Consider the following 26,670-nt stretch of genomic DNA (forward strand, 5'->3'; position numbering starts at 1 on the left):
CATATATTAGAATTAAGATGAATAAAAGAAAAAATAAACGGCGTGCTGATGTCACCACTCTGACCTCTGTGGTTTTACCTGCTGCGTCTCATCATCACTGTAAATTATTGATTGAATTCTTGGGGGGGGGCAGTGCTGATCACAGACTACACTTTAATTCTGAGGGATGAAACGACCAGACAGAGTTGAACTTTGACCTCTGAGCGGGACAGAAGGAGGGTCTTCATAAACGCTGAGCAGAGGTGCTGCTGTGTCAGTGTGGAGGAGGCCTGCAGCCCATCATGGGTCACAGGAAGCTGTGTCTGCTGCTGCTGCTCGGCTGCTGCGCGCGGGCTCGTAAGTACCGACCCGTCCTCGTGCACGCACACGAGGACGCTCTGTTAGTCTCACTCAAGCCGTTTTTCTACATGGATGAAAAAGTTGTTCTCTCACTGATCTCTGGGATCTTTCATTGTTTTCTTTCCTACTTTAAACTCGGTGCTTCCAGCGGTGTAGTCGTGCTCGCGTCCACCTGTCAGTTTGACTCCAGCCGGAGACACGGGTCCCCTTTGGGGCGCGTCAGCTTTTCATGCTGTTCATATTATAAAAGTGTGAATATGAGCCATCAGATCTGAGACAGGAAACACTTGTCTCTCTGATGTGTGCCAAACGCAACAAAATCACTTTTTACACAAACAAATCTAAATTTCAAATGTTTGTATTCGAGTGTATAATGTTTATTTCTAATGGAACGCTTCAGTCGTCGGTGTGATCTTGGCTCTTTTTTAAGGTTTTATTATAATTGCGTCCTTCTGGCCTCTAGAAGCCGCTCTCATTACTCCAATATTAAAATACTGTTAAGTATGTTGATCGTGTTTTCTTCCAGAGGACGGGCAGGAGGTGGACCAACAAACTGCAGCCTGTCAGTGTAAGTCATCCTCACTCTTAAACATGCAAACTCATTTTTATTCATTTTTATTAAGGTTGAGCTGAAAATATTACGTATTTAAAGAACTGTGGACTTTCTCCTCGCTGGAGAAGGTCGAGTGTGTGCAAACACACACATCGACCTGCTAACAGATCAATGGCGCACTGGCCTGTTTTCTGGAGATAGCGGCTCGTGGACTCCTGTCCTGTTTGTGAATGAGAGCTGCTGCTCACTCTCACCTGCGACGGGGTCAAAGGTCAGCTGCTGAGTCATGGTGTGGAAAGCCAATCCTGAGATGCAGCAAGAGGACAACCATCGAAGCCTTTTCACATAAAGGAGCAAAGCCCTGACCATGTGACCCTCTCCTCCCCCCACAGCAGCATCCAGATTCAAGGCCTTCAGGAAGTACGTGTATCGGTACAGCACAGAGAGCCGGAACAGCGTGACCGGCGCCGCCGACCTGAGAGACGGCCATGCGCTCACCTGTCAGGTAAACAGCTGTTTATGCGTCCCGTTTTTCACCTGATGACACGATGTTCCTCTCTGACCGTGGCTCTGCTATCGCCGCTCGTCAGGTGGAGGTCGAGGTCCCCCACCTGTGCAAGTTCATCATGCACACCAGGGGCTGCACCCTCAGGCCGGCCCCCAGCTCGGACGCCTTCCAGGCCGCCATGGAAAGGTGAGTGCAAAAACACAGACTGTATATTAAAATGGCATGCTGCTGCCATGTCGGTTTTTGGTGCAGCGAGCACATTTTCGAGTGAGGCTGGTTTATGACCCCGACAGGCTCTGACACTCTGCTCCCCTCAGAAAACATTCGATGTGTTACGTTTTAAAGATCGAGCCTTTGTGTCCACAGCAGCGGCGTGTTCAGGAGCAGCACCTTCACCGGCTGAACACGCCCCCCTCTGATCAGGTTTCACTGTCTTTGTTCATCCAGGAACCCTCTGAAGTTCACCCTGCAGGGTGTCTCCAACATTCAGCTTTACCCCGACGCCGACGAGGCGATCGGCATCCTCAACATCAAGAGAGGGATCGTTTCTGCTCTCATGGTGCCAGACACGGAGGACCAGCAGGGCGGCCGCACGGTGAGCGTCCTCTGAAACACTCCAAACCATAATCAGTGTTGTCACAGGAAATAGTTTATTTCAGGAAAAACAAAAAGATTTCTTTTATCAGGATTTTTTTTCTGTCAGTAAAGAAATTCAAACTTACCAAGAGTGGAAAACATGAAGGTTTTGAGTTTTAAGCCCACTTCCTGCTTCAACTATGTGTTCGTATCCACAAGATTAGCAAAGGTCACAGCAGGGTAACGCCTCTTCACTGCATTCAGACGTGACGAAGACGACCTGCTGATGTTCGGCCTGAGCTTCAGCATCGGGAAGAAAAGTGATTTCACTGACTGTGGCGAGGTTGTTGGTCTGAGTGTTGCTGCGGTTTTCCCACCAACCATCTCTGAGCTTACAGAGGAAATATCAGTGAGCAGCAGGGAGGAAGTCCTTGTTGATGTCACAGGAGAACGAGCAGGAAGCTGACGGGAAGGAAACAGGAACTCAAATAAGCTCGTGAGAAGACCATCTCTGTGCCTTGAAGCAGATGGACTCCAGCAGCAGAAGACCACACTAGGAAACAAAGGCAACAACTGACACAGACTCATGAAACAGGACAACAGCAGATGGGAAACGGTTTCCTGATTTCTGCTGCAAATGCATGAAAGCCTGTATCGGTGCTCAGGCTGTGGTGTGATGGTGTGATGGTGTTGGCTGTTGGGCCCCTGACCACGCTCACTGTGCCCATCCCTGTTGTAATGTTTGCATGCCTCAAACATTAATGATGACACCTTCAGTATTTCTCAGTTCCATTCTTTAATTCTCAGGCTTGCAGCGGCAACACAGTCTGCAGCGCTAACTTGTTCATCTCCCGTTTTCTGTTGTCTCCTTTTTTTTATCTCCTCCTTCGGCCTTACATTCGACCTTTCAAAATAAAAGTTCTGTAAACATCACACCTGTGTGACCTCAGGACCTGTCTACTATCCTTTTTTCTGCTGTTTTCTCCTTTTTCAGAGCACCGTGCACGGTCAGTGCGTCACTCTGGTGAACTCGAGCAGTGATGTTGCCACAGGTGTGACGCTGGTCAGAGATTTGTCCCAGTGTGACCAGTTCTACAGCAGAGAGCTGACCAACAGCCCGCTGGCCCTGCTGCAGAGACTGGTGGGAACTCAGAAGCAGTTTGTTCTTTTCTTTACCCTCAGTTTGATTTCCTGATTACTGCAGAAACAAATGCACGAAGCACTCAGACAGCTCCACACACCTTAACGATGTAACATCACCTGTAATTATTCTACTTAATGTTGTCCTGTCTGTGAGCTCGCTGAGGCTGACCGCAGACCTCGTGACAGTAATGTCACAGTAATACAGCCTCCGTGTCACAATAGTCACGAAAAAGGAGTTTAAATGGTGCAAACATGTTTTCTGAAGTCAGGTTTGTGTTTCCAGCACAGCCCGATATCCAAGCTGATCACAAGCACTCAAAGCTGCAGCTACCAGTTTGATCGGAGGGAAAGGCACATCACCACAGCCTCGTGCACAGAAAACCACAGCTACCTGCCGCTCTCCCACACGTGAGTCACCGCCTGACTGCATGTTTGTGTGCGTGCACAGGGCGCCGTTACGCCTCAGCTTTAATCTGCTCTGCAGGGACAGCATGGTGTCGTCAGAGCTGACGCAGGAGCTGCGCTTCCAGAGCAACAGGAGGACCAGCAACAGAGACTTCAGTGAGTGAGCTTTCCAGTCAGCTGTGGAGTTTCACACCTGGGGATTATTGTGTCCCCAGGTGATTCGTGTCACCTGTTTAAATTGACTTAAGGCTTAAAGTTTGCATTACTGGGGCGTGGCCTCTTTGACTGACAGGTGGATGGTGACACAGGTGGCTATAGCTGTCTGCTAGCTTCACCTGAACTGGACCTCTGGACCGTGTTTGTGCTGTTGGATCCTTTTTTGAGGACTTTTAATGACATTATGTGACCAATAATAAGGCTGCTCGGAGGTCACTGACTAACAGATCATCCAAGAAGTCTGACATTGAGTTTTAGTGAAGTTTGAGGATTTAATTTGGACAACAAAATATTGTCAGTTCTGAATTCTGAAGATTTGAAATGTGGGTGAGGTCATGTGACCACATCCATCCGTACACGTCGGTGCAACAGGCAGCTGCACCCCTACATGGCCAGCAGGAAAATAATTTAAGTCTCTTCATTAAAGTTTTATAAACCACTGCTGACGTCCATTTTTAAATGAGACTCACCTCTTACTGGGAAATGAATAAGTGACATCACATGTGTCTGTGTGCAGGTGTGGAGCGCGACCAGGTGAGGCCCCTTCACTTTGAAGATCCTGAAGATAAATCTCCAGTGCAGACAGGAGACGATGTTCTGACCACCTTACGGGAGCTGGTGACGTTAGCGGGCTCAGACCAGGGTCAAAAAAGGGCGGGCCTTTTCCATAAGCTGGTGTCCGGCCTGCGCGCCCTGAGGAACGAGACCCTGAGCCGGGCGGTCCCTGAGATGCGAGCGGCATCAGGCTGGCTCACCTGGCAGGCCCTGTTCCAGTGCGGGACCTCAGAGTGCACCAGCGCCATCCTGCAGATTATCCGGACCATCGATGGCGTTTCCCTGGAGACAGACGCTCTGGTCTACGCCTTGAGTCTGCGGGCTGACCCTGATGCTGCACGTGTGCGAGACATGCTCAGCATGGCTCAGTATAAACAGAGCAAGCCCATCATGTACGCTCTGGCCAACACAGTGAAGAAGTAAGTAAAGCTATGATGCAGTGCTTCAGGTGACCACTAGAGGGAGACCCATGGTCCCCATGTCTCAGTGTCACACGTGAGGAAGTATCAGTCATGGAGGTGGAACCGTCGTCAGCCATAAACGGCCGACAGGGCGTGCTCGTCACCATACTGGGCAGACAGCGTGGTGTTGCTTAGCACACCCGTGATCATAACAGTTTCCATCTCAGTCATGCCTGCAGCATCACGCATCATCTGACCTGAGCAGCTGACCACACTCTTTTTCATCCACAGGATCCATAAAAACGCGGTAACGCCGGAGGTCACGGATGTGCTCACAGACGTGTCAAAGTTCATGGAGGTGCTCTTAAACGACTGCTCAGTCCCACACTATGACTCTGACCTTCCTCTTGACCCCGCAGAGATGTCCTTCCTTGTCCTGAGGGTACGTGAAGCGTGTCATGTAGTTTTAGATCCATGGACGTATTCTTCTGCTGAAAGCTGTCTCGGGGCTTCAGTCCTCCGCATAAATGTTGATTTCTAATCTGCAGGTCGTTGGGGTCATGGGTCAGGCCATGCAAGCCGTCAGCCCCAGCCTGATCTCGTCCATTTTACGATGTGCAAAGAAAGCAGAAGTCCCACTATCATATCAAAAGGCAGCCATACAGGCCTTTAGACGGATGGACGTCAGTGATGAGGTAAAGTCTCTCTCTTACATGGACACATCTCTCACACAGACTGATCTGGGAATGATTGAAACAGTCCAAAAATGACATGTCAGACTCATCTGCTCATTTTGAATCTGAGAATGTCTGAGAACCATCATCATGAACGTAGCTCATCACTGCATCCACACAGGAAGCTCAGACTGAACCAGAAGCACCTCCACCTCCTCTGAGCTTATTTAAGGTGGACTGGCGCCGAGTAGAAGCTGTGGTAATTCCTCTGGGTTGAGGAGGAGAGGAATCACCACAGCTTCTCAGCTTACAGGTTAAAGCAGCATCTCTGCTAGTATGGCAGGGGGCACATGAGTACAGTCATGACCGCTGAAACATCTGGAGCCACAAACACAAGAACACACCAGTCCAGCTCCTCAGTTCAAACACCTGGACAGCAGGTACCCACAGACATACTCCTGAACATTTCAAACGTGAGGCTGGCATCAAATTCAAAATGAACAGATACTGACTCTGAAAATGTTCAGTATACACGTGATTGTATTCATGTGTCACTCCCCGTGTGGTTGGTTACAGGTCAGAGATGTGTTCGTGGAGGTGTACCGGGACGATCACAGCCCCGTAGAAAAGCGTGTAGCAGCTTTCCTGATTCTGATGAAGAGCCCGGACCGAGCGACCATCAGAGACATCGTCAGCAGTTTGGAGAACACGAGGGACGAGCAGCTCAGGAGCTTCGTGGTGTCTTACCTGAACAACATCAGAAACTCAGACGAACCACAAATACAGCAGTGAGTGAACGACCAGGGATGTCCTGCAGGGGGCGACTCCTCTGAAATCTGATTGTATAGAGGTCTGTGAGAAAATGAGGCGGATGGTCATCTCTGAACTCAGTGAACTCTTTCAGTGGGCTCGGCCTCTAGTTTCAGGTCTGACTCAAGAAAACATGAAGTTCATTTTGGAAACGATTTAGGGCGGGGCTACTTTGTTACTAGCACCTGAGCGTCTGCTGTCTGGGTTTTATGTCAGGTTGGTTCGATTGAAACATCCAGAATGTTCACTCGAGGTTTTTAAACATCAAGACTTCAAAGTGTGTTTGACTCTGAGGGCAAAGACGTGACGTGGATGATGATGGTTACAGGGCAATGACAGAAACCCTGCGGCCTGTTCGACACTGCGGTGGTTACATCCTCCTGTTATAAACAATCTCAGATTGGAAGAGTATTACCTGCACGTTGAACGCATCCTCCTATGTTATTCGTGTTTCCAGCACATTCACACATTTATGTTATTATGTGATGACATTAAATGGACTAAGTACCAACACTACAGACAGAGAAAGTCAGAAACTCGCTGAGCAGCCACATCTTTAGCTGGTTGAAATCAAAGTAAAGTAAAAAATAAACTGAAGTTTTCTGAATAACAGTACTGCAGCAGACTTTAAAAATAAGAAATAAACAGAAGCTGAGGCTGACATGTGTAATGAGCAAAGATGGTATCGGTCCAAATATCAGAGTGCAAAGTGGAGAAAGGACAGGAACCATCCATCCAGGCTTCCCTGCTCTGTACCTCGTTAAAGCCCTCGTTAGGCTTTCACAGCTGAGGGACTTAAGTTAAAGCAGAGAAAGAAGCTTTGTTTGAAAATACAATCATATTGATTGTACATGCACTTCTTCACCTCACCACTAGATGTCTCATGTACAGTCTGTATCTGTGATTACTCTGGGCTGATAGATGCCACCGTAGCAAGAGGAGGGCACCGGCCGGGGATCTGTACACGACTGATCATGACTGAAAAAACAAAAGTGCTGCTGATTCTGCATTATATTAATAAACACTATTAAATATCATTTATTGTCCTTTCCAAAGACTCAGGGAGTACACTGAGTCGGCCCTGAATGGCCAGCCGTCACCCACAGGCGCCATCTTTGATGGCATGTCCCGCAACTACAAGCTGGACTCCTCCTTGGGATCAATCCAGAGCAACATCATCTTTGATGGAAGCGACACCTTACCCAAGGAGATGATGCTGGAGACCACGCTGAAGGTGTTTGACTACAGCTACGACATCTTCGAGGTATTGAATGACATGAATCTGCAGTACAAAAATCAGTTTTCTGTCGAGGTCCAAACATTTAAAATCTCCTTTTTAAGGTCGGCGTTGAAGGAACGGGATTCGAACCAACGATCGATGCTCTTTTTGGGGAGAGAGGTTTGCTCCCTGAATCCATTTCCAGACTGATGTACTTGGCGCAGGACAAAGCCCCAATGCTCAAAGCCATTTTGGACAGAATAGCACCCCAACGAGACAGAAGGAAGAGACAGGTGAGAGGTTCTCCACGTACACGGAGCTACCACATGAGCAAATGCTATGTCACATGCTGAAACACAGACTGTCCTGTGCTCTCAGATCCCAGAAGACTTTCTGAAAGACATGGCGGACAGAATCCAGAAACTTGTGAATGATGTGAGCTCCTCTCCAGCGCCTGAAGCCGCCGCCTACCTCCGACTTTTGGGGAATGAGATTGGATATCTGAAGACCGGCGAGATGAGGAAAATGTTTGAGACTCTGTTCATGTACTACCACGTCTTCATCAGGGTACTACCTGCCCAGGTGGGATATTCTGTCTCCTGACCGTTTGGTGTGTTGATCGTGGCAGGAAGTGGCACACAGCTCCAGTGTGCATCGGTGCCTCGATGCAGCCAGCATGGCGACATTAGAACAAAACAGTTCATAACATCAGGAGAGGATCACAGATGATTTAGTTCATTAGTTTTGTTTCACTTTTTAATTTTATTTGCTGCTTAGGTTTAGGATCTAAAAACTACTCTGGAGCAACTTTTGTGGTGCTTTTAGAGGATCCAGATGTGATAGTGGACTCTCCCATCATGTTTGTTTTCTCCTGTTTTCTTTCCAAAAGGTGTTCTCTGAGCTCATATCCAGGACTGACAATGAAGTCTTTGCCCACTACATCTTCATGGAGAATGCCTTTGCTCTACCCACCGCATCTGGCTTCCCTCTCAAGTTCTCACTAGCTGGTGTGTTTGCACCAGGTGTCAGAGGAGGCCTGACGCCCTCGGCAGCGGTATGTTGCTGCTCTTCATCACATTACAAGTCATGAATCCCAGACAGGCCAAAAAACAAAAAACAAATACAACTTGCAACCTGTAGGATATAGAGCTGCTGCATCGGATGGCTCGCTGCTTGGGTTTTAACTCTCCATGTTATTCCCATGCATGAAGGAAGCTCCGGAGTTAAGGTTGTGAAAAAGCTGGAAGAGAAATTACATTTTTCTTCAGGGTCCCCAGGCTTGGTTCCTTTTATGAAGTATAAAGTTAAAACAGTACTATTACAGAAGATGGGGCCCAAAATAATACCAGAAAATAACTTTCTCATAAAAATATGGTTATTTTCAGTAATGACACTACAGTTTGTTGCCCTAATTTTACATGGGATTTTGCCTTTAGTGCTTTTAAACATTAAATTAGGAACATTTTAATGTGATTAAACAATTACCTATAAACAAGGTCAATGAATGTGGCAATAGGAATAATAATACTTAAATATACAGTTAGTTTAGATAATAATGGATTGCGTGCCCTGGGACAGAGGCGAGGCTGCCATATTGCACCATCGGCCCCTCTGACCATCACCAGTAGGCAACGGGTGAAGTGTCTTGCCCAAGGACACAACAACCGAGAGTGTCCGAGCCGGGGCTCGAACCGGCAACCTTCCGATTACAAGGCGAACTGCCAACTCTTGAGCCACGATCGCTCTAAATAGCAATAATAATAATAATTATTTGATGTAAAAAAAGTTTATAAGAATCATTTTATATATTTTTCCACAGCATTAAATTTGAATTTAACAGTTCAATCAGGTGAAAAAATTGTAATATAAAAGTATTTTACAGTTTTGTACTGTTCTTCTAGAATATCATTACATTTACATAAATAGACTGATTTCACATTTCAAATGTAGATTAACGTAAAATCACTGTAAATGTAATAAAACACAATTTTCTTGTTTTTTTTTAAATGTATTTGTCTGTTTAGATTGTTAAAATTCATTCACAAATGCATCATAATTTCACAAATATTTGTCCGTTATTTGAAAGATTGAACTGTTAAATTCAAATGTAATGCTATGGAAAAATAAATAAATAAATATATAAAATTATTCTTATAAACTAAAAAGGAAAAAAGAAAGAAAGCAGAAACAAGTCATGAATCCCTGTGTTACAGCTGCTCTGTGTCTCTGCAGACTGAGCTGTCCTTCATGCCTTCGGTTGGACTGGAGTTCATCACCCAGATGGGCGTGCACATTCCAGACTACGTGGACGCCGGGATTCAGACGCACACCAACATGTACCATGAAAGTTCCCTTAATGCTAAAGCTACAGTTAACCGAAGGCAGGTCAAGCTGTCCATCCCTGCTCCTCAGTCGAACACTCAGCTTTTCAGCGTGAGGTCAGTGACCCACAGTCTTTCTCTGTTTGAGTTGTGTTGTTATCACTCACCTCACTCCACGTTCTTTCTGAAATGCAGCACCAAGGTGCTGTCTCTGTCATCTGGTCAAACAACGATGGGGCCATGCAAGGTGGGAGACCGGGCCGACTCAGTCGATTGCCAGCCTCTGCTCAGTGGTCTGAAGCTCTGCACAGCAGTGCGTTACTCCAATCCTACCTCTGTGGATCAGGCACCATGTTCCCCTCTAACCGGAGAAACCAGGTAAGAAGGTTGATCAGCTCATCTGAGTTAATCCTTTGTGATTTGACTTTGACATCTATTGCTGCTTTTTACCACACAGCTAACAAATCCTGGATTAATGACAGTTTGTTCTTTCAGGTTTGCAGTTGAAATCCAGCCAACAGGAACAGTTTCAGAGTACACCGCCACCATCGCAGATGAAACGGTCAGAGAGGGCAAACGAGGGCGCCATAAGGTGGAAACGCTGAAATTAATCCTGAAGGCAGAAGGTAACGCTATTAAATATGATGTCTGGACGTGTTTGTGTGCAAGCTCAGTTCATAAGACTGAGAAGGTTAAACCATCATGCTCTCCCAGCTCTCCCAGCATCATGAACAAATATGAGTCGTTCTCACAAAACAGAGGGTGCTGTGTTTACTTTGGCTCATATCTGTCTTCATCATATTTTATATCTGGGCAGGGACAGCTCAGTAGGAGTGGTCGCCCATGATCGGAAGGTCAGGGGTTCAAATCCACTGAACGGCTACCGTGAGGTACCCTTCTCCCTGTACGCTGCTCGCCGGGCGCTGCATTGGTGGCTGCCCACTGCTTCACACAGTGAATGGGTTAAATGCAGAGAGGATTTCCCTACGGGGATCAATAAAGTACACATTATATAAATCCTTGTTTTCTTTAAACTGTTGTCAGGGATTTTGGAGTGTCTTTGAGGTGTAATGGTCCCTTCAGTGAAAGAATTCATAAAAATGAAGCACATTTTTGCTGACGCGTGTATTCTTTTCCTGTGCGTACTGTATAAAAGTCCACCTGTTGCTCCCTGCAGCTAACAGCCGGCTAATTGCTTTAATTCTTATCTTAACAGGCGACGATTCATCGGAGGCCTCGGCAGCTCTGAAATACAATCGCTTAAAAAACACCGTCTCTGCTGAGGTCGTCATTCCTGACTATGACGTGGAAGCAGGAGTCAAACTGGTTTTCACTGAGAGCGGTGCTGAGAGGAAGATGAGGGGCATCACCATCGATATCACCAACAAGAACATCCCACAGCTGACGCTTGTTGGACGTGCCAGGTACAGAGTTCATTAAACAAGTCTTGGGTCCTTTATGAGGTTTCGGTTGTGCTGAGTGGATGGGAAGCCGACAGTACACGTCTTTGTTTTAAATGCAGGCTTAGCATGATGAATGATGGCATGCTGCAACTCCAGATGGTCGTTCCTTCTCTGAAAGCCGATGCATCTCTCACTGCAAACCTAAAGAAGGATGAAGATGTGGTCATGGACCTGGAGACCATCATGCACCTCTCTGAGATATCATACCAGCAAAAAGCTTCCCTAAAATACGGTAACTGTGCCTCCTCTCATCAATACAGGGGACAGCTGCATGGATTCAGTCATTTGAGGGTTTTCTGGATTTTCTCTGCAGATAATGACAAGTTTGAGGTGGAACTGAAATCTGACCTGAATTCAGAGACGCAGAAAATGATCCCTAATGTGGAGGCTCATCGCAGGCAGCTTCAACAGCTCGTGGATGAGATCCTGGACCAGAGGGTGGCGAAGACAGACATGAAACTGCGTCACATCATCACAAAAGGAATCGAGGTGTCATAAAACATCGTGTTCAGAGTGTTACGCAGCTTTTACAGGCAGTTTTACAGCTTTACAGTGAGATCTAACAGGTCTTTGTTTCACTTTGAAGGCGGGTAACATATGGCTGGACAAACTGACGGCGCACATCCCCACTCTGGCAAAACTGCGAAGTAAGAGAAGCCTCTCTGATCTCGCTCTGCCAGAAAAACTGTTCCTGCAGTCGTAAGTGTTTAAAAAATCAGCCTCCAGATATGAATAGGCTCCACCTGTTCTGCAGCGCTTCAGTGTTCACCTTTCATTTTACCTCAACAGCGACACTTTGTTCCGGTACCAGTTCAACAAGGACAAGATGGCCATCTCACTTCCTCTTCCACTTGGAGGCAAAAAGTCCGAAGAGCTGAACGTACCAAACTCCCTGTCAGTGCCCCTCATAGATTTACCACAGATAGGTCTGTACATCCCACCCAGGGCCTATCAGCTCCCACGGTTCACCATACCACCGTCTCTGGATTTGTCTCTCCCCCTTCTCGGTCTGGCTGCAGCATCCACAAAGATCAGCAGCAACTTCTACAGCTGGGAAGGCTCGATCTCTGGGGGCAACAACACCGCCGATGTCCCCAGCTACACTGCACAGTTCAGGGCCACGGCCCAGTCACCTTTCAGCCTGTTGTCATACAAGCTTGAAGGTAAAAAGTTATTCTTCTGTCAAGTCACTTAAGACTCTATGAAATCTGACAGGATAAGATTGAGGCTGGCTAACAATGAGCTCTGCGCTCATGAAGTATTTAAATCAGCACGTGTGGTAGGCTCATGCACCTGTCAGCCGGCGCGTCATATTACTGTTAAGTTGGTCTTTGTTAAGATCAATTTGAGTCAGACTCTATGTTGGTTTTACGGCAAAGAGAGATCGGACCAGTGGGGTCCTCTGAAAACTTCCATGTACTGTGATATTTCTGCAGATTCATTTCCTGTTACTGGTTCAGCCATGGTCAGGAACAGTACTGATTAGAGATGGCACGATACCACTTTTTTATGTCCGATACCGATATCATAAATTTGGATATCTGCCGATACCGATATGAATCCGATATAGTGTGTTTTAATCAACAAAACTGTTTTTTTAAATATCTTGCTGCATTTTGTATAAGTTCATACTCAAGTTTAAAACAACAACTACACTAAAGCTATTCTGTTATACCTGTATACAAAAAAAATATTTCATAGTTCAGCAATACTGATCAATCTAATAAACTTAAACCTACACCATCCTCCCTATTCTGGTATTTTAAAGAGTACTTAGCGTAAATATTAAGCAACCTAACTAATAGGGTTCCAACTCCCAGCAACAACAAAAATAAATAAATAAAAAATAGGGAACCACCCCTCACGCTCCACCTCATGATGCTTAATCGACGTAATCAACCTTAATTTGATGCAGTGTGAAAAAAAAAATGCACAGAAATCAATTATTTTTCAAGAAATATTAAATAGATTCAACATCTTTCTTCAACAAAATTGCAGACTGCACAGATGGTACCTTCCCAAAGGAAAAAGTACTATAGCTTACTAGGGTATATATATTAGACTTAATAGTCACTATATACAGTAATTGACTTCTATTCATTTTACATCAAATTAAAACTTTGGGTGTCAGATAATTATTTATTAAAAGCTAGACATTTTAAATGAGAATAAGAAAGAAAAGTATGTCTTTGTGCCCCCTTTTCCCTGTTCATGCCCTATCGGCCCCCCCTGGCTAAACTTTGCTAGATCCGCCCCTGCACAGTTACAGCCGTCAGCTACGTAGAAAAAGATCCTCGAGTAGAAAGTAATATTAAATAAATTCTAACAACAGCTTATCAAGCTTAAACGTGCTGCTGTTGTTCAGCCGCTGGTTTCCTCTTTCTGGTGCAAAGTGGGCCAAAAACAAACAAGACAGACGGACTCGCGACAGAAAAGCCGATCAGCTGATCATTTAAGCAGTTTCATGATTGAAGTAGCAGCAAGAAGAGGCAGTCGCTCCATATATCGTTTGTTAAGCTTAACGCAGGAATGCTTTACATTCAGAGATGGACTTACACACTTGCTTTACTTCTCTCGGGGATAACTTTGTCGGAGATGAAATGCCGGGTTGCTAGCGAAGCTCCAAATGCTATCCAGACCACCGACAGGTCCCGCATGCCACAGCCGCTCTATCACGTGATGCATACTGCTCCGACGTGCTAACGTTCTGAGGTGAGTTACGGCGTGTTGCAAGTTTTGTGAGGTGCTTTCGTGATATTTAATGGATCGGATTACATTTTTTATTTTTCTCCGATATCCGATCCAGTAATTTAGGTCAGTATCGGACCGATACCGATACGTAATATCGGATCGGTCCATCTCTAGTACTGATTAGTGCACATTTGGGTTGTGGTCCAAAACAAACTGCAAGTGCAGCAACAGTAAGATCAACACCTCTCAATCAGTGCCTGGAAAGCCCTGATGGTGCAGTGAGAAGAGTCTTCACTTACCAACATTTTGTCTTACAGCAGGTAAAACGTCATGCTTCCATGTTTGCATACTAATATAGTATCATTTGTGTCTGTTTTAAGGCACCGGGATGATGTCGGGAAGAGGCGATGATAATCTCAAGTATCTTCTGAATAGCTCCTTCAGCCATAGCCTCATCGACACAAGCGTCAGCGTCTTAGAAACATTAAGGGTGACGGACAAACTCAAGGCAAGAGCCAATTACAAGATGGAAGCTTCTAGTGCTTTAGGCTTGCAAGCCACCCTCTACTACTCTGCTCATGCGACTTCCTCCCTAAATTCAGACGAAGTCTCAGGAGATGGCACCGTCAACGGACTCCTCAAAATTGGCTCATTCCACACCAACGCTTCCTACCTTCACAGCTACAACCTACGCCCACTAGATCGAGAAGGACGAGGAGAATCCACTCTGAAGTTTGACTCACCAGTCCTACAAGTTCACAACACAGTCCGTGGAGTCTGCAAAAACTCAGAGTTATACATCATGTCCCAAACGAGCGCTCAGAGGGACATGCTCCAGCATGTGGCAGAACTCAGATATAAGGATACGCAGCTGACCCTGAAGTGCAGCGTCTTGGCCAAAGCCATGGGGGAATCACTAAGTAACCAAGTTGAGTTTGGAGTGTCCAACCAAATGGCCCTTCTCACAATTGAATCCCAGGCATATGACGACAAAAACAGGGTATACTCCCTGATATCAGGATCTCTGGATTCAAATGGGCTTCAGGTAAACTCTGAGGGTTCCCTCACCTTAGAAACAGGGCGTGTCTGGCATAAGGCTTCTGTAACAGCTGGAAAAAATGGTCTGACAGCAAGTGGCACAAACAGCATACAGTGCAGTCCTGTGACAGTGGAGAACATTTTCAACTGTGCGATAGACAACAGTGGAGCATCCCTGTCCTCCTCTACCAAAGCGATGGGTGACGAGAGCAGAGGGGAGCTGAAAATTGAGGGTGAAGTCACAGCTGCTAAAGCCTCTCTTTACGGTGACCTGAAGGGATATGCGTACGACGCAACGACATTAAGCAGCGTGAAAATGATGCTGGACAGAAGAGCTCTGAGTTTTACCGGAAACACAAAGGGAACACTCAGACAGATGAAAACAGAAAACAGCCACAAACTCACCCTCACCCTGTGGACCCTCAGCCTCCGCTCCGAGTCAAACAACTTCATCTGTGACGATATTTACTACAAGCAAGACACCAAGCTCGATGTGAAGCCATTTTTTACGCGATTCAATATGAGAAATGACCTCCGGTTTTATGACGTCGCTTTGAGCCACGAGGGTCACGTAAGGCTCGAGCCTGTTAAGGTGGATCTCCGTGGAAGCATGACTGCAGCTCACAGAGAGCAACACAGCGTCAAACATACCTATGAACTCACCTATGACTCACCTGTGGCTGGCACCATGAAATACAGCACATCTGGAAACGTGATGGACGCCCAGCTCACTCACAGCTGTGAACTGGAATTTGCTGGACTGTCTTTAACATCAGACTGTGAGGCGCAGGTAGACTCTGCACCTGTGCGGTTTAACAGCAGCGTTCGCACCATGGCGCTGCCTTTTCGCCTCACTGTGGATGCTGGTTTCAACGCGGCGGGAGAAATTAATCTACATGGGCAGCACACCGGAGACACGTACAGCCAGCTGCTGCTGAAAGCTGAGCCCCTAGCTCTTTCATTTGCACATAAAAGCGGCATATCAACAGCTCATAAGCTTCCAAGTGGGGAATCCTCTGCTGGTGTAAAGAACATATTTGAAGGTTTCCTGACTCCAAGCGATCAATTATTATCTTGGGAAGTAAAGTCTAAACTGAACGACCGTGCTTACAACCAGGCGACCAGTATTTCCAACAATCCAGAGAAAGCTGAATTGGAGTTTTCAGCAATAATGTTAGAAGATTTACAAGAAAATGCAAAATTCAACATGTCTGGTTTCCTGCAGTATGATAAGAACAGTGACTGTCATATCATCGAGATTCCACTCATCGAGAGCTTTCCTGCAGCTTTTCAGCAGCTCAAAAACACACTGGTTCAAACCTTAGAGTCACTGCAGCAGGTCATCCGTGATGTAGATATCGACGGGCTCATCAGCAACTTTAGAGAAAAGCTAGAACGCCTGCCGACACAAGTGAGTAACTTCATGCAAGAGCTAGAGTTGGAGAAAAAAGTAAATCAAGTGAAAGTGAAACTTGATGATTGGATCGGTGCCTCCGCTGTCACGATGAATGACTTGGAGCTTGCTGTGAAGAATCTGAGGAAGAATTTAGAAACCACAGTAACGGACATCATCACCAAAATTCAAAAGCTCGTTTTTTCCGTTGAAGAGTACATCAAGGGTGGACGTCTTGAAGCCCAGATAACAAATGTTCTTTCTGATGTCGGAAATCACACGTGGGCCTTCGATGACCAATATAAAATTAAGCGGTCATTTCTCAGAGTTCTTGATATCATCGAAGACATTATGAAACAGATCGATTTCCAGAAACTCCGGATAACCGGTGCTGTGTTTCTCCAGGAGCTAGACTCCAAATATGAAATCTTGGAGACGATTAAAACCAAACTATCAGAACTGAAACGAGTCATTGAGGATTTTAACATCAAGTCGATTTTTGAGGATCTGAAGGAGTATCTCCTTTCAGTTGACTGGGCTGCGCATGTTGAGCAGTTATCTTATAATATCCCCCCTTCAGAGATAGCAAAAGTCATGGAGTCGGTCCATGATGTTATCGTCAACTGGATTGATGAATATGAAATCCCCAACAAAATCAATGAAGTGTATTTCTACATCAGGGATCTTGTTTTAAAATACGACCTCGATGATATATTCAAACAGCTGATGGATCAGGTGGTGATTCTGGTCGAGCAGTTTAAAATTGAAAAGACTGTGCAGTCACTGGTAGAAGCTTTGAAGTCTATCAATATTGAATATTTTTATGATAAAATAATGCAATTTCTGTCCAGTGTGACAAATCAGCTCAGAGCGATCGACTTTAAGAAGAGCATCGATGACCTTAATGAATATATTTCTTCGACTCTTAAATCAATGAGGACATTTCGGTACGGTGCCTTCGTTGATGACGCTAATAAGAAGATTGCTGAACTAACAAACTACATCAACGAGCAGATTAAAATATATGAGCTGGTGAAAAAAATTGAGGCTGTTAGGGACTTTTTCAGAGAGATCCAAACTTCCATTTTTACGTATTTGGATGAACTAAAAAACACAAAAGTGGCTGATGCTCTAAAAAGACTGAAAAATGTGATCGATACTACATTTTACAACGACATCAAACTGAAGGTGCAGGATATCCTTGAGGATGCAAGGGAGAGAATTGTTGACATGGACATCAGAGGCGAACTGTATTTATTCCTCAAAAGAGTGAGCGATTCCTACAGAAATATTGTTGAATTAATGTCTGCAAACTTTAACCAAGTGATGGATCAGATTGTAAAAACAGCAAAGGACAATGAGTTCATTGACCAGACGAAGCAGGCTGTAGATGAATTTCTGAGCTTACTGAAAAGAGGTAAGATTGAAGTTCCTACTTTTACAGTACCTCTCACTGATCTTGTTATTCGAGGATTTACAGTTGACATGAAGAATCTGCAGGACATTAGCATCCCAGCTCAAATTTCACTCCCTCCGTTCACCATCCTCAACTTGTACACCATCCCTGGCTTCACGATAGATGTCGATGAGATCAAAGCTAGGATCATTGCTCTGATAGATGAAATCAGAGACTTTGAGATCCAAACACCTGACCCAGAGGAAATCTTTGGTGATCTGAAAGTTCTCTACCTGTCTGAACTACCCGATCTCACCTTCACAGGAATAACTCTATCGGAAATAACATTTCCAGCAATCAACATTCCCAAGTTGCAGTGGAGAGGCTTTGATGTCTTACCACTCCCAGTTCCAGAGATAACTTATCCCAGGATTCCCAGTGACATTTGTGTCCCACGTTTTGGAAAACTCCATGGAGAATTTAGGGTGTACTCGGAAGACCTGACTCTCATTACAACAGGAAAAATTGAAAACTCAACATCCACACCAAAAAACCCACAGTTTACAGCCATCGTTGCGTCTCATGCCAAGTCGCGCTTCAAGGCGCTGGAGTACACGTTTGAAGTCACGGCTCAGCTGGAGGCTCCCAGAATGAAGAAGCTGCAGTTCACAGAAACACTGAAGGCTGCACACATGGCCTTTGCCATTGACCACGAAGGATCCCTGATACTCACCGGCACCGCTGCTGAGGCTTCTGCCAAGACTGTCGCCAGAGCTGCAACCCAAATGTACACAGCAGAGTTGGTCAGTAAAATGGACCTTACTTTAAAGAGTGGAGTCCATGCAGCCGTAGCCACAGCCTATAACCACAGCTTGAATATCCCGTCACATGAAATTTCAAGTCAGGCATCAGTGAGACAGAATATAGCAGCCTCTGCAGAATCTGGCAGAGTCACTGTGACTGGAGAGACTACAGGAAATGGAAAGTGGTCGGTTTATGACTACGCTGATGAAGGTACTCACAAAAGCAACATGGAGTTTGATGTAAATTTCAGCACTGCAAAGTTAACATTTGTTGGAGAAACTGACTGTGAGGCCTTAAAAGCCAAGCACACGCTAAGAGCTGAATCAGTGCTCTTAAATCGGATTAGTATTGATGCAAAATGTGAAACTGAAACTCCATCTGTGAAGAAGAGTGTTTTGGTTTTGGATGGAGTGGCTGATATCGGGGACCTGAAGGTTGCGCTCGCAGCCTATCACGATGTTGAATTCAATGGAAAACTGACTGGATCCATGTCCAACTCGCTGGAGTTCACAATCCATCCATTTGAGGTGGCCTTCGATGTTAAGAATAAAGTAAACTCGAAGGTTTTCTTTCCCCTGAGACTGACTGGAAAGGTAGCTCTGCAGCATGACTGTGGTGTTGCATTAAACTCTGTGAAACAGCACGCGTCCTGCTTTGCTTTGGCAAGGTTCAATCAGTACAAGTACAGTCACAACATCACCGCAGAAAACAATGATATGGACATCTTCTTCCACTCTTCCGCAAACGGAGAGGCTAACCTGGAATTTTTGACGATTCCGCTCTCTATCCCAGAGATGAGCATACCTTATTTCCATATTAAAACCCCTGAAGTCAGAGAATTTCCGCTGTGGGAAAATGCTGGATTCCAAACTTTGCTCACCACACCTCAGCAATCATTTGACATGAACTTGAAGCTTCACTATTACAAGAACCCTGACACCCACAGCTTTGAACTGTACCTTAAACCGATCTACGGTGCAATCAGCGACAAAGCCACCGTCCTCCAGGCTCAGTTTGAAGAGTTTTGGGACAAAGTGGTTGCATTTTTAAAAGATTCATACAACCAAGCAAGGCCACAGTACATCAAACACAGAACTGACACATCTAGCCTGCCACCTAGCATCTTCAGAGTCCCCGGATATAAAATACCAATCCTGGATATACAGGTTTCACCTTTCAGTGCCGAGATGCCGGCCTTTAGCTATTTCATTCCCAAAGAGGTCAGGACCCCAAGCTTTAAAGTCCCAGCTCTGGGGTTCTCTGTGCCGTCCTATACTCTTGTGCTGCCATTATTAACGTTTGCTGTCATTCATGTTCCAGAAACGTTAAGTGAAGTAACCTTGCCCACTTTTAGACTGCCACCCATGCAGAACAACATAGCGATCCCAGCTATGGGTAACATGACATTTGATTTCTCCTTCAAATCCGCTGTGATTTCGTTCATTGCCAGCGCAGGCCTTTACAATCAGTCTGACATTGTTGCTCGTTTTGGCACCTCTTCAACGTCAGCGTTTGACATTTTGAACATAAAAATCGACGGCACCGCCAGCTTGACGAGGACGAGAGGAATAAAAGTGGCCTCAGCTGTTTCCCTGGAGCACGACAACATCAATGCAAACCACGAATGTGCTGTCAACCTCAACAAAAGGGGCATGGAAGCTTCTTTAACCAACACTGCAAAGGTCAAGCTACCCTTCCTCAACCTGGAGCTGAATCAAGAGCTCATCGGAAACACCAAAACAAAGCCAAATCTCACATCCAAGAAAAAGTTAAAGTACATTTTTAGCATTCCTCTGATTGAGGCTGCAGGAAACTGTGACATGAACTGGGAACTGGAAGCGCTTCCTTCTTATGTGTCTCTGGAGACCTGCACCCAGGGGAAGACAGACATTATGATGGTGAACGGCTGTATCTTTTCTGGAGATCTGGAGAATAAAGCCAGTTTCTACTTCACTGCCAACAGCCTGCGTTCAACTGTCAAGACTGTCTTAAACTCAAACCTCGACAAACAGGAGAAACAAAAACGAAACTCCAACAACATCTTCCTGTTTGACTTGAATAAGGAGTTAGCTCTGGCAGTTTCCTTGCAGCGAATTTTTGCAACGGCTGAATGCACGAGCACCAACAATGTCGATTTGGCCTTTTTCACAACAAATGGAAAACATGTCACTAAAGGAGAACTGGACTTTATTCCTTTAACGACCTTCAAGACCAAACTGAATATCGAAGCGAGCCAGCCGAGCAGTTTGGGTGATGCTCGACTCATTCAGAGCATTAACCTGGCCGTCAGCTCAGAGAAGCAGTCTCTCACCTGGAGAGTTAAGGAACAGCTTGCGTCTTTCGTCCATGCTCATCTTTTACTGCTGTCCAATGATGAATCAGCAGTGCACTTGAATTTGGCTGGATCAGTAGAAGGTCCCCTCGCTTTTTTGAAGACAGTTAAGATTCCTATTTATCAGAATACCCTCTGGGATGTGCTCAGGTTTGATCAGGTCACCAGTATGAATAAATTACAATTCCTCAATGTCTCCACTAGTATTGTGTACACAAAGAGCATGGATGGCCATGAATATGCAATACCGTTTACCCTTTTGGAAAATGGTGTCAGTTTTAGCGTCCCTCAGATCAGCATTGCAGTGCCTTCATGGCTCAAAGGAATTCCAAGCTCCATAAGGAACATAGACGAGTGTCTGGAAAACCCAGACGTCCCGGATCATCTCACACTTCCCCCTGTGATCTCACTTCCTGCCTTTAATGTACCATTCACGACACTGCATGTGGAGCCCTTCACACTCGATCCTAAGAACCTCAGCGTCCCGAGGGTGATCAGCACCGAGGCCTTTGAAATCATGCTGCCTGGCCTGCCAGTACTGTCAGTGCCTGGTTATGACATTAACACAGAGTACCTGCAGGGAAAAACATCATTCCTTTCATTTAAGATACCACAATATGAAATCACAGTCTTACCTTTTACTCTACCAAAATCAGTGACCATCGGGGGGCAAACCATCAGCCTAAATTACATCACACGCCAGATTTCCAACTTTGACCTTCCAGCCATCACCATTCCAGAGCGAAGAATCGAAATCCCTGCAACGACCCTCCATCTGCCTTCAAGTGTGTTTATCCCATCTTTTGGTGCTCTCAGCGTCTCTGTGAAGGTTTCATCTCCCATTTATAGTGTGTCGACAACTGCCAGTGTCGAGAAAAAGGACTCTGACCTATTAACTTCACTGAAATCCAGATGTGTTTCTACCATGAACTTCTTGGAATACGACCTCTCTGGTAAGACTAAAACATACGCCACTTTACCTGATACCACACATTTGTAAGCATTGCTGCATGTAAGGCAATATAAAACCTAATCTTGCCCATGTTTCCCCAGCTGATGCAACCATCGTATATGATAATGGGGCAATGAGTCTAACTGGGAAGGGAAAATTGATTCACACTGATGGAAATGTCAACTGGCAACATGTTTTGGCACAAAATGTCCGGTAAGTTAAACAAACGCTGCATTCTAGAGTCGACTGGAAACACTGGTTTAACTTTAAATAAGTTTCCCCATTTCTGTACACTGGTAAACATTTCATGCACACCACTAAAGTGCATCAGAAGCTGTGATGAACTGTCTCAGATCCCATCCGATAAACATTCAAAGTCTGGAATTAAACCCTCAATCGCTCGTTTTCTTTCAGAATGAAGCGCCGAGTCTCAGCAGCTGAGTCACTGTGAGTTTATTTCATGCAGATGCTGATGTTTCACATCTCTCCATAGTTCTCTGTCAGGTGTTTATCACATATGATCTGGAGCATATCTGTACTAACGGTGTGTCTGTTTTAAAGGGAGCCTCGTCACACACTTAGCGTTGACATCAGCAGTCGAACGTTCACAGATGTGAGCTTCCGCTTTGCTTCCCGCAAAGATGGCATCACTGCATCCGTGTCTTCGCCATCATCTGGTTTCCTTGGAGTGCATTTACAGAGGAGGTCTCCATCACAGTTGTATGGGAAGCTGTTCAGTCGATACCTGGTATTACATCTTAGACTCTTTTATTTCATATTATTGTTACTGTGAGTGCAGCTTTCCAGACTGTTTGATGCTCTGTTTAAAGTCATACTCTTCTCAACGTCTTCCCTCACTCTCAGTCGTCTCCAGAGAGGGATACCGATGTCTTCGCTGCAAAAGTCTCACTGAGAAACTCGCAAAAATTCTTTGTGCAGACTTCGTGGAATCGGGACTTCCTTTGGGATGTGATGGAAGGCACCAAGCACAGAGTTCCTGCAATGACAGACGCTGTGTTCAAGTGCATTAACAAGTATCACACCTCCCACTTTGGCTTTGACATCAACCGTGGCAGCAAGAAGCTGAAAAACACACTTTCTTATGCCATAGAGCGAGCCTACGATCAGGTTCCTGTGTCTTGTACCACACCGCAGGATTGGATCCAAAACTTTGCTGATGGAGCGCGAGATAACTACCGGAAGGCCTCTGACGTCTTGATGTCCATGACTGTGCAGGATGCTATAGACAGGCTGTTTGAGACGGTGAAGCGTGTCATGAAACAGTGTGAAAACAACATGAATGTGCTGCTAGATGCAGCCTTGCAGTTTTTGAATGACACACGGTTCATGGTGCCGGGATCGGAGAGGAAGCTCTCTCTTATGGAAGCGGTCCAGGAAGCCCGTAGTGCCATTCAAAGAATCAACGGCCTCGTGGAGAACATCTCTACAGACATCAGGAAAATCAGGTTCACCGTACCTGGAAGTGATGCTTTTGTTAGCGGAGATGAGATCATGGATAAGGTGGGGAATATTCTGGACCAGCTGAGAGAGGGTGTGATCAGCGTGATCAACGTGCTCCACCTGACAGCTGCTGGATGTTTACGCGTCGTTGCTGCAAAAGCTGAGAGTTTCCTCGCCTACCTGCAAGATCAAAACTCTGAAATTTCCTCTAAAGTTAATGCCATTTATGCAGATGTTCTGCAGTTTTCAGAACAGCACGGCGAGGAGGCGCAGAGGTGCACGACTGAGTACAGAGACCTCATCAAACTCAAGACCCAGAAAGCCTTAAATGCTCTGAGCATGGAGCGAGTAAATGATGGGACCAGCAGGATCATCAGTATTTTGCAGGTGCGCTTCTATGAGGGACTTGAAGCCAGTGTGGCTCTAATGACCAGGGTCTCCCAGAGCACAGCACCCTACGTTAGAGTCAGCGATGAGAAGATGGACATTGAGATACCTTTACCCTTCCTCTGGAGGTCTTTCAGCGAATGGCCGACGCCGCTTAGGCAGTGAATCACAACTTTGAAGATAAAGTGGTTTCATAATGGATGAAAAAATTGAAAAACCCCTTTTTTGACAATAAAAACTGTTTTAAAGTGATATTCATGAATGATAAAAATAAATTACGTTTCTTCTGTGAGATTCACTGAATGTGGTTCAGCCTGCACGTTGCTGTTTGTTGGTGTTCAGCTAAACAGATGCTGAACTCCAGTTTGTGTTTGTCTCATTGTGTCCTCCTGAAGCTCCTGGACTCATTTACACAAATAACATCAGAAATCTATAAGAATAAGAAGCATCAAAGCTTTCTGTGGTTCTTAGTCGTTTCCTCCTTTGTTGTTTGGCTTCTTCCTGTTAAACTTTGAAGATCAGTTTTCTCATGTTGGTTTACTTCCTGTTCTTAGGTTGTCTGCTCTGGCCTCCTTTGTTCCATCTGTGTCTCATCCCCAGTCAGCCTCCGAGTCCAAAAAGCTGTAAAATGTAAACAAACAGAAGGAAATGCAAATCTAATAAACTTCTATTTTACCTGCAGAAGAACAGAGAAAACATAAACTGAGAAAACGTACCATTTTAGGTACAATAAGAAAATTCTGCAACATCCGGTCTTCTTTTAACAACAGTCTGTAATGTCTGTGATCGGCACACTGGGGTGGTGGTCCCTCTTTTCAGGAAGGGGGGACCAGAGGGTGTGGTGCAACATCCTCAGCCTCCACGGGGAAGCTCTACACCAGGGAGCTAGACAGGAGAATCTGCCAAACATGTGCTTCCTGGACTTGAAGAAGGTATTCAACCACGTCTGACCTGGCATCCTTTAGGGGTGCTTTGGCAGTACGGGCTGGACGATATAGCCTCAAAATGATATCACCATATTTCTGACCTGAGCAGCAGATGTTTCTGTAACCATTAAAGCTGCTGGTCTGAGTGACATCAGCAGCGCTCCCGTTATTTTCCTCCAGTCTGGATGTTTGAAGTCTGGAAGTTTGTGAAGAGAAACTCTTTAGGTCCAGTGTGGAGTGAGGAGCAGGGAAAGAGATGCTGCTGGCTTTAAAACTATTCTATTCTATTCTATTCTATTCTATTCTATTCTATTCTATTCTATTCTATCCTATTCTATTCTATTCTATTCAGCATAAGCATTTTTCCATGCATGACAAAAAGCTCAAAGCGAAGCACCACATTTATGATCTTTTATGTCTTTCTTTTGTTTAGTTGAGTTTGAGGTTTTCAGTCCAGATAAAGAAAAAAATATGAACACACAATAACACAGGTTCAGATTTGTATTATTAGTTTTTATGAAATAAGGAGAATAGTTTGTGTCCGTCCTGTTTTGTGCTTTGGCTGCTGTGACAGAGGAACTGTTCAGTCTTATTTTAAAAGGTCTGCTCCAAAACACCGACCTCTCCATGACCTCCTGTGGTGATGATGGTGACGATGATGATGGTGCACTGTTATTGTAGATGATAATAACTCCTCTCAGAGGAGAGGAGTTATTATCTTTCTTTATTAATGTGTCGTGAGTCGGTGTAAAAGGATCCAGATGTGTAATTTTCTTCACACAGGAGGTCCATACCTAAGTCACCATGTTTGAGCCTCACGGCGTCGTTAGCATAAAAACAATGTGAAAGTTTTAGGAGGAAATGACAAGTTTTACCACATCATCATCATCATGAGTCACTGCGAGGGGAAACCACACATCTGCATGAAGTAAAACACGGGGAGATGCTCTTATACAATATCAGATGTCTGTGTGTCCGTGTGTGTGCATGCGTGTGTGAGTGTGTGTGCATGCGTGTGTGCGCGCTGCCATGACTGAGCTCAGACAAAACAAAGACACCTGATACGATGTGAATCTTTGTCAGTTCATCTGCTCCTCACGTTAGAACAATGGACCTCACGCTGCTGCCTTCATTACTTTATCTTCTCTGTTCTTCATCACTCGTCCTCCTCAGGGTCGCACACAGAGGGACACACAACCAGTCTCACTCACATCTTTGTGTGTGGAGTGTGGGAGGAAGCCAGGCAGCCACAGAGAGAACGTGTCATTTTTAACAACACACAGATACAGGGGGAGGCCACCTGTGACACACCTGTACCAGACCTGTGATTGATTATTGGGATATTATGTGTGTAACCAGTGACCGGCCGTGCAGCAAGCAGACCGTGGACTCAGGAAGCAAACATTTAATGCTGAGCCCTCGCAGGAAATCCAAACACCGGGAATTTTAGGAAGACAACGAGACACACAGCCATGACATTATGTATGAGGGATAACGAGGGAGAGGCAGCAGGTTGGAGCACAGCTGAGGATAACTAATAATGACTCAGGAGAAAGTTAAACTGAAGACAGACACAGAACAGCAACCACCAAAATACAACGGGGAGACAGAAGCAACTGAACGAGGAGAATCCAAAATCAAACAATGCAAAAGGTTAAAGTAACTTGAAGATATAAAAATGAAAAACAAGACCCTTAAACCCAAAAACTCAAACCTGGGCCCAGACCAGCAGACCAAAGCAAAGAACAAACCCTTCACATCTGTCTGGGCCGTGCTGGGCTCTGAGGGTGTAAGAATGAGCTCAGGATGAAACTAAAATAACCGGGATAAAACTGAAAGCACTTCGTGTGTGACGACAGCCACACGAGCTCAGTGTGTGGATCACTATTATTATCACATTCACACCAACGTGTTGCCAACACAGATGTCTGCTGAGGGCCTCTGTGAAAGTGACTGGCTTTAATATTAAACACTTCACACAAATGAATGTACATCATTTTGTGATGTTAAATCAGCTGATAAAAACTAAGGACTGATTATTTTTTTGTTTATTTCGTTTTTGCTGACAACATGTTTAATAAAAAGAGGGCGCAGGTTAAATAAGTTA

The 26,670-nt window shown here is 45.3% G+C and overlaps 1 protein-coding gene across 2 annotated transcripts; it reads left to right on the top strand.

Moving 5' to 3' along the window:
• Positions 1-266: 266 nt before the first annotated feature.
• Positions 267-24,858, top strand: apoba (apolipoprotein Ba). 2 transcript variants are annotated; one of them, XM_085257869.1, is made up of 29 exons: positions 267-336; positions 866-907; positions 1,285-1,397; positions 1,483-1,586; positions 1,848-1,995; positions 2,971-3,117; positions 3,403-3,527; positions 3,604-3,680; positions 4,258-4,714; positions 4,988-5,138; positions 5,245-5,391; positions 5,947-6,158; positions 7,237-7,444; positions 7,522-7,692; positions 7,778-7,981; positions 8,289-8,453; positions 9,632-9,837; positions 9,916-10,098; positions 10,216-10,346; positions 10,937-11,144; positions 11,243-11,415; positions 11,497-11,672; positions 11,770-11,882; positions 11,973-12,346; positions 14,255-21,790; positions 21,891-22,002; positions 22,204-22,236; positions 22,351-22,537; positions 22,654-24,858. In XM_085257869.1, exons 1-29 carry the CDS (start codon positions 282-284, stop codon positions 23,800-23,802), a joined length of 13,107 nt encoding a protein of 4,368 aa, XP_085113995.1. In that variant the 5' UTR covers positions 267-281; the 3' UTR covers positions 23,803-24,858. The 2 variants fall into 2 exon arrangements, with proteins under 2 accessions (XP_085113995.1, XP_085113996.1); XM_085257870.1 differs by having other exon boundaries at positions 268-336; positions 1,288-1,397.
• The last annotated feature ends 1,812 nt before the right edge of the window (positions 24,859-26,670 follow it).

The sequence above is a fragment of the Mchenga conophoros genome, linkage group LG19, assembly GCF_057382185.1.
Source record: "Mchenga conophoros isolate Kocher_MC1m ecotype Shallow Benthic linkage group LG19, M_conophoros_male_GT1.1, whole genome shotgun sequence".
In the NCBI taxonomy this organism is placed as follows: domain Eukaryota; kingdom Metazoa; phylum Chordata; class Actinopteri; order Cichliformes; family Cichlidae; genus Mchenga; species Mchenga conophoros.

Bases quoted from the DNA above. Each gene is read 5' to 3' on its own strand.
- apoba (XM_085257869.1), top strand. From the start codon at position 282: ATGGGTCACAGGAAGCTGTGTCTGCTGCTGCTGCTCGGCTGCTGCGCG. The intron at 11,145-11,242 runs GTACAGAGTTCA...TTTTAAATGCAG, and splicing joins ACGCTTGTTGGACGTGCCAG to GCTTAGCATGATGAATGATG. The intron at 22,538-22,653 runs GTATTACATCTT...CCTCACTCTCAG, and splicing joins AGCTGTTCAGTCGATACCTG to TCGTCTCCAGAGAGGGATAC.